We start from the raw sequence: 15,247 nt of genomic DNA, 5'->3' as shown, positions 1-15,247 counted from the left end.
ATCGAGATTAGTTAACACATGATATATTAGCATACAGCAGTAAAATCCAGGACTTAATTAGCCTACTTACTCAACAACACCACTCCTCCACGCCTTTGTTGACCAATTTTATAATTTAAAACACATTAGCTACATATCCGGATGTGTTTGCTAGAAATGTTAGCCAAATGCACTCAGTAAACCAGCAAACCAGTTTCCTTGAAGTCTTGCTGCCTGGCACCACACTGCAGTCCTGTAATTCATCAGCATTTACATCTCATGCAAGAAATTCTGTGATTCTCTCTCAGATCAATTCCATGCCAATCAGCTTGTTACATGAGCATATTAATGATTTTCTACCCCACAAAGATTTACTAGTACTTCATGGTTTACTTAAACATCAGCATCAGTAAGTTTCACATGGGAAATGACTCAAAACATTTTGAATGCATGATACCCACCTTTAAAAACTGCACTAAAATGTAGAGCCACTTAGTCCTGGAACAGAAAACTGCCATTAACGCTGTCACAACACAGAAAACAGAAATATTCCACACTTCTGCTTTTTCCACACCATTTTGAATCATCTTATCATCCATATGTAGCAATGAATTCCTACAATATATTACAAAAGCTCCTCCTTGCTCTTCACAACAGATCTTCATGGATAATTTTTATCTTTCAATTTTAACAGTTTAATTTGCAAACATCAGCTTCCTCATTTTCTCTAGCCACTAATCCATTCAAAAAATGCTTTTAATTCTAACAAGAGTATGTACATACAAAAGAATACTTTTATGTACAGCAACAGCAGCATTTTTTCTCTTCTTGGTGTGAAAGGGGAGTGGAAGAGACAGAAGAAGAATCTGCAGCTTTTCTTAAAGAGCTCCCTTTATTCACCTTGATTAGAAGATAGGAAAAGAGTAATTTTTCTCATTTACAGTTTTAGAAAACAATCTCTTTCAGAACAAAACATACGCATAATATCAGTCAGCCTTATGTTTAATCTACAGAAAACATGTTTAGATCATGAACACTTAATTCAGGCAGCCATGTACCTTCAGCCCACTGATCATCTTTGCTTAAGAGCATGAGTCAGTCCTTTAAAGAAAGATACTAAGATTCTGAACTTACACTAGGGGCAGCATGAGATCTTCAACATATCCCTTATTTAAAGTCAACAAGTTGTAGAAATACAGGTAAAGCTAATAAAGCCAACTTTTTTTTTTTTTTTTTAACAGAATCCTTGTTTTGGAAAATCATAAGCAATTAAGGATAACCCTTTGGGGATTAATTGCTTTCCATGCTGGATATAAAACTGTCTTCTTTTAATCAAGTATTTTCTCCCAAAAGGTTTACTTAACTTGTTTTGTATAACAAGAGGGAAAAAAGTTAATTTAAAATGTTCTGGTAATTTTTTTCTTTAAAGATTCCTCACTTTTCTTTCCCACTCCTGAATGCTAGAGAAGGAAAAAGAAAAAACAAACACCACACAGAACAACTTCTTGCCATCTTCTTGAGAACCTGTCAACATTTGGTAAACTAACAAACACTTAAAAAAACCTCCTGCAACCAACGTATACCAACAGGGACCTGAAATTTAGGAGACAAAACTCCTGAAGACAACCTGCATAAGGCTTGTTGCCTACACAGATTTTTATTTTTTTTTTCACCTCAGTAGTAACCAGGACAGGGGAGCTGGTATTCCTGGGATTCTCACTCAAACTCCTCCATGGATCAACTGGTATGAAGTAAAATGCTGACTAGGAAAAGCTAAACTTTGCAAGGGGCTGGAAAGACTGGACCTAGCTGGTCAAGATGCTACATTTATACTAACAAACAAGAGTCTCATCCCACAATCATCCACAGTTAAATCGCTGTCAGTTTTTTGACTTGTGCCAGTTAGCAGGCTTCCAAACGCTGGTTGAAGTTCGGTCTGGGCTAGGAGCCATTCTCACAGGCAGCCTGCAGGCAGCTGCCCTGCTTTGGAAAGTAGGAGCTTAACCATAAAGAAGTCATTTTGGTCTCATGACTACAGAGCTATCTCTGGCACTGCAACTACTGGAACAGACACAGAAAAAAAAATTTAAAAAAAAAAAAGCATGGCACAGGAGAGGCGGAGACCCTGCATGAAAATGTCAATAAAGCCACATGATTGGAATCCAAAGTGAAACAGGCACACTAAGATGGTTCATTTACAAGTTCGGTCTACCATCTGCTATGTACAAAAAAGTTAAGGCTAAAGAATTTCTGCGCATTAGATCTCGCTCCTGTAACAGTTGTTGTGATGCAATGATCTTTTTCGGAGAAGACTAGAAGTAACAAGACAAGGCAGGTATACAAAACTTTTTATTGACAACAGAACAATAGAGAGGAATGTCACCACTTCCCATTCCTCAGGAATGTCTCCATTTCACAGTCAGTCTGCTAAAAGTATACTTTCATGGTAACAAGCAAGAAGAAGGCATGGAGCTGTCTGTAATCTGAAGAACAATGTTTAATCAGTGCAATGTAAAGGGACTGACAGTGTGCAAGTGTGCAGCAGGCCCTGTCACAACACAAACATGGCAGGCGACTGTATATGCAGAGCCAACAGGCACAGACACGAAGCAGTCAGAAATCTCAAATTATATCTCCATTAATTCCATTTAAGGGCAATACCTGAAGTGCTACTCCATCCGTATTCCATTTCAAAATGGAAAAGTGAATACTTTCTTCCCTCACTCCTTTCACTTCCCCTGTCCTCAAAGATGTTAGTACTTCAACTGAATGGTACTGTGTCAGAGAATGCCTGAGCTTTTATATTTTGCTACCTCATACCAGTTCATGCATGAAATTGAGTTTACTTTCAGAAGCTTACATTGATATAAAGAAGGGGGAAAAAAAGTGCTGCATAAGAATAAGAGGATTTAGTTGTTAATGCTTCCTCGCTGACAAAAATATTTGGTAGTTGAAGACACTCCCTGTAATGTCATTTTTATAAAGTATGTATGCAGTCTACTTAACATTTTCAAGACACTGCATGTCAACCATCTTAACATAATTTCAAATACTCTGAAATTAAATTTGAACTGAGATTCAATCTAAACAACAAAATATCTGAATTTTAGCTTTCACAGTATACACAACTGCCCACTGACTGCAAGATGAAAGCACTCTTCCTCCTTCATAAGTTTCCTCTGCCTGCAGAACTGTACTGGTACTCCTGTGTAGTAGCTTATACATTTGTTAACATTTATTACTTTATTGTGTTTTTCCTTTACTTAGTGGATGTGCCTCTGGATGCGTAGACTGGTTGTTAAAGTGCTTTAAAATAAAACAGAAACTCCAGCAAAAAAAAAAACCCATCCCTCAAAAAACCACAACAGATGTGAGAATTTTATCTGAAGGACTTTGTACAGCATTTACAATGTCAGCATAAAGCATCTGAAACATGAGCATTCCCTGCAGACTGATGCAGTGCAAGCAGTCTCATACATTAGATACTGCAACTCCTCCAGATTCAAGATGCACAATACTTACAAAAACAACCCTAGAAGCACAGACAAATGCTGGTGGCTCTTCCTCTTCTTTTTAGAAACATAATAAAAAAATCTGCATTACTCTTTCATAATTTAAATACATAAGTAATCTCCACTTTTATTACTTCATGACAATGACTTCAAATTTACATTATTAAGTACCATCATAATAGCTCCATGTATAATACAGATATTTGCTGATATCTTGTCAGAAAATAAAAAAAAAAAACCCAAAACAAACCTTTCACTATATAAAAAAAATTATGCTGGAAAGACAAGAACACAGAACAGGGACTTGGTACAGACTATGATTTCAGTTTTATATCAACCACAGTTAACCCAAAATTAACAGATACACAGCGATATTCAAAAGCAGTGCAAATATCTTTGGAGGTTAGAATAAAATTATACTACAAGAACAGAAGACAGAAGAAATTAAAAGGCAAGTACTTCAAGTACAGGAACCAGTCTCTGTGAGGTCCATCTTAGTGTTAGCTGGGAGTTCCTTTTCCCATCTTACTTCTTTCTCTGAAACACATTAGCCAGCATTGCACCTGATGTAGTCAGCTGGCCCATTTTGTTCAAAAACTTGGTCTTTGTATCTTCACTCACGAGGCTCGCTGCAATCGACATTGAGCTAGGAAAGTAAAAAATTTAGTGACATAAGACTAAAAAGAAAAAAAGAACACCATGCTGTTATTTAATAAGCAACTGAATTGCCTTTGAATTTTAGAGGTTTCAAGATCACAAAAGACCAGTCTGTCAAGAAGAATTGAAAAACCATCACAATCAAGCCCAAATACACACTGTTAAATGAATTATCACACCCTCGCAGTCCTAGTGAAAAGTTGTAAACTATTTTTGTGCACGCTACTTTTTACTACCTTTAGAAGTCACCACATTAGCAGTTGTTAGCTGTTTGGCAGTTGGTCTAGTGACAAATACCTCTGTGAAAGATTGGTTTTACGTTCTCACTGGAAATGTCAATCTTATTTAATAGAAGAATAGTACTGTTTCAGACCAAGGATCTACCTAGCCCAAGTATCCATCTAGCCCAAGTATCCTGCCTCTGACAGTGACCATTAGCAGACATGTAGGAAAGAGTAAAAGCAAGTACAAAACAGTGACCTCTCTCCTTAATTTCCAGCTCTCTTATTTTCAAACTATTTCCACCTGAGCAGAGTATAAAATTGGTGTGGACTGTCAATCTAGTCACTCACAATGAATCTTCACATCACTTGTTCAGCTTGCTTTCAATCTTTTTGTAAACTTCTAGTAGGACTCTGCCCCAGGGTGGGGTTTACAAGGTCTACCCCTCGCTGGGTAAAGAGCTTTCTCCTTCTGGTTGTTGTGAATGTGACTCCTACTACCTTTGCTTGAGTGTTCCTACTTCATACGTACTAGAGAAGACAATGGAGAGTTCACAAATTTCCCACAAACTGGATTAGAAGGAGCAACCCAATCAGTGCTGGACCTATGAGATGCTACAACTTTGAACGTGTTAAGAAATTATCCCAATGTTGCAAAATCAACTGTTTTTTTTTTTTTTTAATTTACAACATATCAGTGAGTTCAACTTCAGATATATGTAACTGTTCAGCATAGTAGCAGTAATCTGTCCCAAGACAAGAGTGCAAGAAGGCAAATGATAGCAGGAATATTAATAAATACTCCATACTTCCTGTATTTGTAGTTAAAATGGCAAACATTTTTCAACAGCAGACAGGGCCAATTTTACAAAATGTTACCAGTGAAATTCTCCCTTGTGAGCTCAGCGTGGACTCTTGTGTTTAAAAATTAGACCTAAGATCACAAGATCTGTCTTACTGGCACAGGCCAGCTTCCAAGAATTGACTTTTCAGTCTGCAAGGTAGGTCATAAACAGTTCTGTTAGATACTTTTGCATCAAGGCAGGTCAAGTTGAAGTTAACTTCAAATTGCTTCAATAGAATTTGAATGATTTCTTCAAAGGTAGCAGGGATGCATTCAGTATTTTTTCCCATTTCATACCACAAAAAAAGGTGCTTAACAGTAACAAATTCTGGTTCTTTTTAAACAGACTACTTGGGGAAAAAAAAAAAAAAAGGAAGCTTCTCACTAAAGTTGTACTGTGGATTTACAGGTAACTTAATTGTATCATAACTGTATCTCCTCAAATGTATCCCCCATCCCTTCTACTTTTTAAGCTGAAGTGACTCCCTGTCTTCTGCATTTCCACAGTGCCTAATGGACCTAGACTCTTGAAGGGGCCTTAGGTATGCCTCACATAGCATACCTAAGAGTACCACAAAGCATACTCCTAGGTATTTTTTTCAGTACATCTATTAATGGAAGAGGTTATCCAAATCAATCATCTCAAGGTAAATATTATTAGTTGGTATTTTCTGAAAGCTCTGTAAAGTTCCTCATTACCTAATATTTAGTGTTTAAGCATCATTTTATTAAAAGTATGATATCTGAATTTTTAGTGAAGTTTAAAATTTTGAAAATTTTTCTCAGGTTGTAGCTCTTTTTAGGCAACATCTGATAAAAATTGACATTTTATTTTAAAAATAATCTTTTTATTCTATTTAGCAGCCAGTGATGAACATATATAGTGTTTTGGAATTATTTATAAACTTTTTATGTGAAATATTTCTTTCAGGCACAATCACACAGCCAGACATCTTTGGCTTGATTAAACATCCACAGTCAACTAGGAATCCCATATTTCCAGCTAATAAAACTTAGCAGGTAAAACTACTACTCCAAGATGGATTTCTTGCGCAATTTCCCTTGATTTCATGATAAAGCAAAGGCATATAAATTATGTAAATAACAGTTTATACTTGCTATCAGCTGGGTAATCACAAGAAGCTATTCCAGCCTATGATGTATTCTAGAGTTGTGTGTCACAAGGGAAAATGATTTGGGAAATATAGTATGTTCCAAGCATTAGCAACATTAAGAAAAAAAAAATTGCTCACTTCAGAAAAGAAAGCCTAGCAACTCGTGACAAACCTGTAGTTGTTTTAAGCAAACTGTGCTGCCATTCTAATGATCCTGAATAAGCTTGAGGAAAACCAGGAAATGTTCAATGGACTTTCAAAACAGCTTTGGGGGATATCAGCCATCTGATGTTAAAAATTAAAAATTAAGAACTGGAGTGTCTAGAAGTTCATGTTTTCTAATATTATGTTACTGTAAACAGAAGGATAATCCACAGCACTCAACATACTTAAGAGTTTAAATATGCCTCAAAAGTACTTCTATTACTATACGAATTGAACATTTAAACATAATAATAAAAGCAATACGAAATCAAATAATATGAGTCTCATGTCTTTAAAAAGTAATCAGAGAACCCAACAAGGCAATAATATATCTTGTTTGAAACAAGCAGTCCCGTAGAAAAGTCCTTGCATGTACTCGTTATTTAAAAACCAAACCAAAAAACAGCCCACAAACAAAAATAATGTGTAAACATCAAATTTTTGACCAGCGTCTAGATGAATTACATGCTACCTGTTTTATGGGAAAGCTTTAGGCCAAAACAAACCTTCATGCTGGACATTTTATAAAAATCAGTTTGTAATGTAAGTTGTTACCCATGATTGAAATACCTTGTTAATTGCTGAAGAAAATGTTTACCAAAAGTGGCTATCCAATATTTAGAAAGACAAAGTTTAATCTTTTTTTAAAAACTATTTCTGTGACCAACCTTTTCTAACAGTGAGGGGCAAAGATAAGATAACCAACAGCATCTTACAGTTGCTTTTGCATCCAGTTTTATTTTTGTGCATGCATTCTGATGTTGTTAACAAAAATCAGTAATTTATCTCCTAGCTGCATTTAAATCCTTTGTCAAATATATATTTAACACTGAAATTAGGAACTGAAATTCACAACAGCTTAGCAAGAAAAAGGAGATATTCACATATATGAAAAGGTCATTTCTTCAGCGGTAAAATATTTCGTGTTAGTTTTGTACGGTAGAAGATTGCAACAATAGCCTGATTTTGAATAAGAAAGGGGAAGGCTAATTAAAGAATGAAGTGACGCATTGTGAAGACTTATCCTTTTCAAATATAAGTTTTCAGCAGCTGCATTCTAAAAGAAAATACACTGGATGTTGCATCATGTTTGCATTTATCTGTTTCTGCAATGGCTTAATAGGACTAACTGTGATTTCAAAATATTTCTGTAACAGGGATTTTAATTCAGACCCCTTAGATTTAGGTTAACATGTCTGCACTGATACAAGCTAAAGCAAGGTAAGTCTCAACCCTACATGAAATAGAAGTTGATCACTCAAACTCTAGCCATGCAGAGACCGGCTTTGATGAACTAAACAGGTTAAAACATTTGAGAGAGGTAAAAGCACACATTTAAAAAAAAAAAATTAAAAATCCTGTCCAACTGAAGAGAACCACTTGAGAATTAGGAGGAGCTCAGCCAAGGAATTTTGTTTCATAACCTTAGGTTTCACAGTTCAGTTAATAGAGGTAAGATAATAAAAACCCTTCAGGTTAAGGTTAATGGTGTTCTTTAAAGAGACCAGTTTGAAAGTGCGTACACTTGCTGCATTCTGGGAGAGAAAAAAATTTCTTTCACAGTATGTTTGCCTGAGAAGGAATCAATTTCATCTTTTCTAATGATCTCTCCTAAAAGGCTGTCAAGAAGTTGCTCAAGAAGCAATAAATTAATTTACTTCCAGAAAAACATTTATCAGGCATAAAAGTCTTATCTATTTAGATACATACACTGCTTTTATTTTTTTCTTTACACAGCCAAAGTCTGAGGTGGTGGCTTTTTTTATTGCACAAAGAATTAAAAAGAAAAAAGAATATTGGTTAGTCTGTAGATAAAAAAGAGAGTCCATAAAACCCAGGCAGGGGAAATATTTGCAAAGTAACAGATGCCCATGTACGCAACTGATTCAAATGAATGAACTTTTTAGTCAAAATATTAAGTCACTGCTTATGCGGAGAGATGTCCTTACACAGGTTGGTTGGTGAGAGTCTGCAGCAATTGCTTAGCATCAGATCTGCAGAGTCTGGCTGTTAATTCTTTCTTATCACAATTACCTATTGGGTATCTACTATGCAAGGTACATAGTACAGGGAAGACCTTGATAAAACTAATGCTTACTTGCAAAAAGTAGGATATGTCTAATGGGGCAATTAGCAAGTTTCTATCTTGCCAAGAATCATTACTGGTAGGTTGTTTTCTGAGGAAATAGCTGGCTTAAGTGCCAACCTTTAATATAGCTGAAGGCAAGCTAAGCGTTCACCATTCTTTAAAAATAAAAAGCAAATGCACAGCTGCTGAAGAATCTGAAGGATACAGGAAGGGGATGGGCATTCAGTGTATGACTACCAGGGGACGGGGATGGGACACACAGGTATGCATGCCAGAAAGCTCCATTTAAGAGAAGGCAGAAAGGATAAGGACAAAAGTACAAAGTTTGAGGAAGTAACAAAGTGAAGCCCTGGGAAAAAACAGCAGCATTAATGAATGCGTTTTTTGGTTCTTGACTGACTGGCTATTTATGTTGCAAGCAAAGAATATGCCTGTGGAATGATTAAGTCAAATAAACCTGTTCTTATTCTGTGAATAACTAATATGTCAAAGAAATATCTGTTTCATCATGAAAATAGCCACTGAACTGGAATGCACTTAGTCAGTACAATCCCTATTTCATCGTACTGCCACAGACAGAACCAACTACCTTATTAGCATAGATACACTATGGATTGTGATTTGTTGCAGAACCTGGATATTTTCAGTCTTAAAATAGTTTCCCTTCAGAAGTCTACAGTTCTTTTCTAGTACACCTTCAAGAGTTGACCTGATGCTCATGTCTCAGATGGATTCAGTTCTTTCTACACTCCATTCACTATCAACTACATCAGTAAACAGGCTAATTACCACTAGTGAAGTCTGAGAGATTTTATTCGGTGCATGAGAGACTGATTCTTTTTCTACACCATGTCTCTTCTGTTCAATTCTTGTACACCTTTCCTATTTCAGTCATTCTCAAACTATCGGTTGCTTCCAGGATTTTGCCTGAGCTCTTTCAAGAAGTAAATTCTATAAATTTCTTACAGGTATGGAAGCATGACATAAACAAGTTTCAGTAACTCTCTTGATTCCCACGGCCATTCCCATGGTATCAGGGCTAAGGACAGATTCTCTTTTTTCAGATACCTACTGTTTCTTCTCAAACTCTTCCTGGCAACACTGCGAAGGATTTATTATGTTATATAGTAATCCATAAAAAGTTACCTGCTGGTATGCTGTTCAAGGCAACAAGCAGGCAAAAGAACACATACACCTCATGATAATGATGCTTAGCTTTCCAAATTTGTGGGTCTGTTCGCTTCTTTTGTCATCAGGAAAGAGCCACATACATATGATACCACTTCTACCAGGAGGCAAATTGATACATACACACCACATGTCTGACGCCTCACTGGAGAGCTGGGTTTACTGTGCATTTGCAGAATGAGTGTTTTACTGCAGTGCAACATAGGTGGCATTTTCCCAAAGCCAACATATTTACTAAACAGTGTTTTCACATGGGCAGGTCAGTTTATACACCAGAGAAACCGTTCTCATGTACACTAGTCACATGCAAGCAAGGACAGCAGCCTGGAGCAGGACATTACCCCGACCAGAACAACTCCTTCAGCCTGCAGGCCACCCCTGTGAAAGAGGGTTGCAAGGTGCGTGCCGCATGCATTGCTCTAAGCACTTAAGCCAAGCACTCCCTGCTTTCTCAGGTTCAGGACAGAATTCAATTACTTCTTTAAATGGATAGAAAGATAAGAACAAAGTAACACGGGAAAACAAGAACAAGAACAAACATACGATAAAAACGTGTTGTCCCGTGTTTGACACTGGAGACAGAAACAACCACAAACTGAATTAAAGATGAAGTTCCTAAAATCTGCTTTCAAATACAGAATATGTCAGGGCAGGATTTCTGGTCACAAGCTTTGGACACCATTATGGAATACACTCTGCAGAACATTACTCTGGAGGCAGAGAAAAAAAAAGAGAAGTGGAAGTCTTACCCCTGCGGTTCTTGGACAGTCTTGTTTTCCACTTTCTGTTCACACTCTTTTATCATGGAGCTTAAAATAACCTAAGACACAGACGGAAGAGACACACATGACATTTTTTCTTTTACATTAACACTTCGTATGAAATCTACTCCACAACTAATTCTGACATTAGCAGAACTGTTTAAAAAGTTTCTCTGCTGTTTTTCAAGTGCACTTAAATTCCAGCTATCTCACAATGCCTTGTGGCTAGCAACAACAAAACCATTCACAATACTTTTAAGGAAGAAAATGTTTTTTAAATAGTTACAGGAATTCAAGACACCCTCCTGCTTCCCTTGGCATTTCAAAATAGAGCTAAAGCAAACTCACTTCTATGACACACCTCCTTATCTTCCTTCTTTCAAACAATACTTTTATTTATTAGCAATTAACTTTACCATACATTCATCTTCCCTCTATTTTCCTTTAGAGAGTTTTCAAGTACTTTTAAAAATTTGTATCTTTACCAACATTATGCATGAAAGAAAAAGCAAGGAAAGAAAAGAAAAAAGTGTGATGGCATCCTGAGACAGCATCTTAATGGAAAGGAAGTGCTAAAGCAAACTCGGTATCATTTCACTGGTGTCGGCCAGGGCTTCTATGAATCAAGGGGTTTTTTCTTTACTTAAGCAATTGCAACGTTAAAGGTTTCCACAGAATATTTAAGACTAAAACCACCCCCCCCCCCTTACATTTCTCCAGCATACCAAAAATAAAGGAACAATTCCCAGCAGCAGGCTTTGAAAGAAATCATACAATTCATTGGACAGGTATATAACTCCCTGCCCTGCTCCATGACAGTACTGTTTTAAAACGTTAAGACAAAAGCATTTGAAACACTTAGGCAAAACAGTTGCAATGCAGAGTGTGAAAATATAAACATCTATATATATGTACCCACCGCATAAATGGAAACTTTCTCTGCTCACAGCTCAGGGGAAAGCTAAGCATTTTCTTTGAGACAATCAACTTAAAATCTAAAAGCTGCAAGCAACTAAGTACCAAAACCTGAATATATACAATAAAGGAAAAAATATCTAATTTCAATCCCTAAAATACAGATCAGTCACTAATGGTTACTACCAAATGTAACTATTTTAAAATGTATTTATATACATAAAAAAGATGGTTTCTGTCAAATCCCTGTTAAACAGCTGCAGCACAATATATTCTTTGAAACCATTTATTACCCTGATAAGATGTGGCCCGGTCTGCAGATCTGTGCCACTGTTCACTCTGTTTCTCCAAAAGTATTACTTCAACATTTGAAACAGTTTGGGTAGCAGATGTTATATACCCTTGAATGTCTCAGAAAGCAGCATTCAAACCTGCGTATGAGTCTAAGAGGACTACAACTCTTACTGCTAAATTTGCTGTCCTTCACTTGCATAAAAAATTACGCAAGTACTTAAACTCAAGAGTACAGAGGTACAACAGAAATGCATTCCAAATTCCAGTGAAAAAGCAAGCTTTTCTTTCTGTATCAAAAGAAAACTGAAATTTCTAAGCACAACGGCCATAATTTTTGTTACTTAGCATTTCTACCTGTGCATTGGAGCACTTCTACTGTTTTGTACATCTGTCTGAATCTAGGTGTTCCAAATATCAACAATATGAAGTCTTGATCAAGGAGGAAAATAATTGGCAAGGACCTAGAATCATTTGAATACCAGGATGGAGCCCCCATCCACTGCACAGCTCCTTCCAGGAAGGCTACATAATTCTTGGATAAGTGGAGCAATTGTTCCCTCTTCCCCAAATTAATTTGTCTTGAACTTCAGGGTGAAAAGAGAGGAAAGGTATAAATATAGTCTCATATGGCAATTTTACATTATGGTATTGCACATACTGCTCCCACCTATTCCCTTGGGTTCTCTTTGTTTGGTCATCAGACTGACTATGAAATCACTTAGATCTCCTTTAAGAGAGACATTTTAGACACGTAACTCTGTATTTAGAGACATATAAGAGACAGAACCTGTGCTTAAGTATTATAAACAATACTGTAGATGGACTAAATATTTTTATCAAGTACTGATTATACCTCACTATCATGCAACTCAAAATCCAATTACTCTGAAAAGAAATAAAAGGCAAGTGGTGAAGGCGGAAGAAGGGACTTGACATGGAATTAAAGATGTTGGCAAAGTATGTGAAATGCCTGCACTCTTTATGAGAGGGTCTGGCTTACATGCCCAACTTGCACTTCTGTTCATGCGAATGAAAGGAAAGCGAATATGAGGGATAAGTGGTAAATGCTGCCTGACAGGATCACATGCCAATTCCACAAATGTTACATTTCCAAGATGAACATAAACTGTGTACTGATGTTAGAGCTACAGGAGCTAAGGCTCTGTGAATATGTGTTTTTGTAACTGATATGCCATTTGAATTGTGAATAACACCACAGTGATCAAAATGAGAAAAGGGTTAATTCTGTTTACGCAAATGTATAACTATTCGAACCAGTGAATCACATTTACTTCAGAAAACATAATTTTAAGACAGAAGGCTTGAAAGACAGCCACTAGAACTAACCAAGCCTCAGAGATCTCTATCACGGTGCCTACAAACATCCTGTTGTAGCAAGATGCTGATTAAGCCCCAAATTTCCAATTCTACAGTAAAAGCTGTAGTGAGTTTTCTAACCCACTGGAGCACAAGTAAATATTTTTAAATTTATGTTTCTCTCTGGCAAAAAAAATAAAGCAATTGGCATCATGCCTGAAGCCAATTAATCACAGTGATACAGAATGTGGCAAAGCAGGATTGAGAGCTGTCTTCTCTTATTTATTTTTAATCCTATTTAAGCCCTCAGTTCCTTCTCCAGTCACAAGACTCAAACTCAATCAAATAAGCTCTTTTGTTCTAATTCAGGGCATCTTTGACTATGCCCTTAAACCTTAGAAGTTGCACTAACTACTATACAAAAATGAAGTATTAGTATTTTTATCTGTTATCCCATTAGTGAATATGACAGAACAAAGAAAATTAAACTAAATGCAACTTTTGCTTACTGCAGCTTTCAGATATATTCTTAGACTTCCCAAAACACAACACATCTCCCAGCTCTCTCTGAATACAGAGTATCATTGCCAGATCTCCTCCAGTGCTGCCTGTGGTAAGGAAGTACAATTCTGTTGCCTTTGACTGATGCTCAGGTCACTACTGTCCCTTCTGACTCAGCCTTCTGAAGTCAGATTATTTCCTTTTAGGTCTGAAAGTTCCTCAAATGAATTTACCTCCAGTTCCACATACTGTATATTATAAAAAAAGATAATATACAGAAAATAAAAGAATGAGACTATAGGCTATCAGACTGAAGATATAACTGGAAGAAAGGACTTTGTTACCAAGTACAAGAATGCAGAACTCCTACTGAACACAGTCATCTCAAGTCACTTTTGCAAACAGAAGAAAAAGTAATTGCTTTTCTCAAGTACAAAGTAATCCATGACAGTGCAATATTAACCTTCAAAACCCAGAAGGATGTTCCTTTGTACATTTTGATTAAATCTTTTCCTCCGTCACTTGAAAAGTTCACACTGTCAAGATTTTCCCAAAATGCAACTATACTACATCTCTCGTTCTCAGCTACTGACTTAATATCTATGTGTTTCAATCTCTGTTAGTGTTCATCCTCTTCAAGTATTTACAAAAAAGTGCATAGACAGATGGCCAAGATTTTCAAGTTTCTCAAGTCAGCTTCTCCTGCTAACTCTTCTCTTTTGCTAGTTTCTGTAAGCTCCTTCTATCAGAGATCTTTTTAGCTCCTGTCTTGTCCTGTCTGCTTATTATAATCTGCGTTTTACACTTCACAGAATCACAGAATGGTTGAGGTTGGCAGAGACCTCTGGAGGTCATCTGGTCCAACCCCCTGCTCAAGCTGGGCCATCTGGAGACAGTTGTTGTGGACCATATCCAGATGGCTTTTGAGTATCTCCATGGACGGAGACTCCACAAACTCTGTAGGCAAACTGTGCCAGTGCTCCATCACCCTCACAATGAAAAAGTGTTTCCTGATGTTCAGAGGGATCTCCCTGCGTTTCAGTTTGTGCCCGTTGCCTCTGGGCCAGTCCCTGGGCACCACTGAGAAGAGCCTGGCTCCGTCCTCTTTGTACCCTCCCTTTAGGCATTTATACACATTCGTGAGATCCCCCTTGAGTCTTCTCTTCTCCAGGCTGAACAGCCCCAGCTCTCTCAGCCTCTCCTCCTAGGAGCGCTGCTCCAGTCCCTTCATCATCTTCGTGGCCCTTCACTGGACTCTCTGCCGTAGGTCCATGCTTCTGTACTGGGGAGCCCAGAACTGGACAAAGTACTCCAGATATGAAATACATCCCATGTATTTCAGGACTATCCTTTCCTCATCCTTGTCTATCATTTCTCTCCTGAACTGCACCAGTTTTCATCTGCATTCAAGGCCAGGTTGGACGGGGCTTTGAGCAACCTGGTCTAGTGGAAGGTGGCCCTGCCCATGGCAGGGGGGTTGGAACGAGATGATCTTTAAGGTCCCTCCCAACCCAAACCATTCTACGATTCTGTGATATTGTGGCCATTGATTTTAGTGTATCCTTGTTTTGATGAGAAAACAGATGGTAAAAACATTTCCTTTTTCTTCAGTCTACAAAGATCTAGGTTTCTACATGCATTTCTGAGAGC

The 15,247-nt window shown here is 37.3% G+C and overlaps 1 protein-coding gene across 1 annotated transcript in view; it reads right to left on the bottom strand.

The window, feature by feature from the left end:
* Nucleotides 1–2,646: 2,646 nt before the first annotated feature.
* KIAA1468 (KIAA1468 ortholog) overlaps nucleotides 2,647–15,247 on the bottom strand; it is an 85,196-nt gene continuing 72,595 nt past the window's right edge. The window contains exons 30-31 of the mRNA XM_010585998.1: nucleotides 10,559–10,629; nucleotides 2,647–4,137 (exon numbers count right to left, since the gene is read on the bottom strand). Coding sequence (XP_010584300.1) covers nucleotides 4,017–4,137; nucleotides 10,559–10,629 — 192 coding nt within the window. The 3' untranslated portion in view covers nucleotides 2,647–4,016. The remainder of the gene's footprint in view (nucleotides 4,138–10,558; nucleotides 10,630–15,247) is intronic.

This window comes from Haliaeetus leucocephalus, unplaced genomic scaffold, assembly GCF_000737465.1.
Source record: "Haliaeetus leucocephalus isolate CR32 unplaced genomic scaffold, Haliaeetus_leucocephalus-4.0 Scaffold137, whole genome shotgun sequence".
Taxonomy (NCBI): domain Eukaryota; kingdom Metazoa; phylum Chordata; class Aves; order Accipitriformes; family Accipitridae; genus Haliaeetus; species Haliaeetus leucocephalus.
The sequence above is the reverse complement of the archived record's forward strand: the minus strand, read 5'-3'. Positions and strand labels throughout refer to the sequence as shown.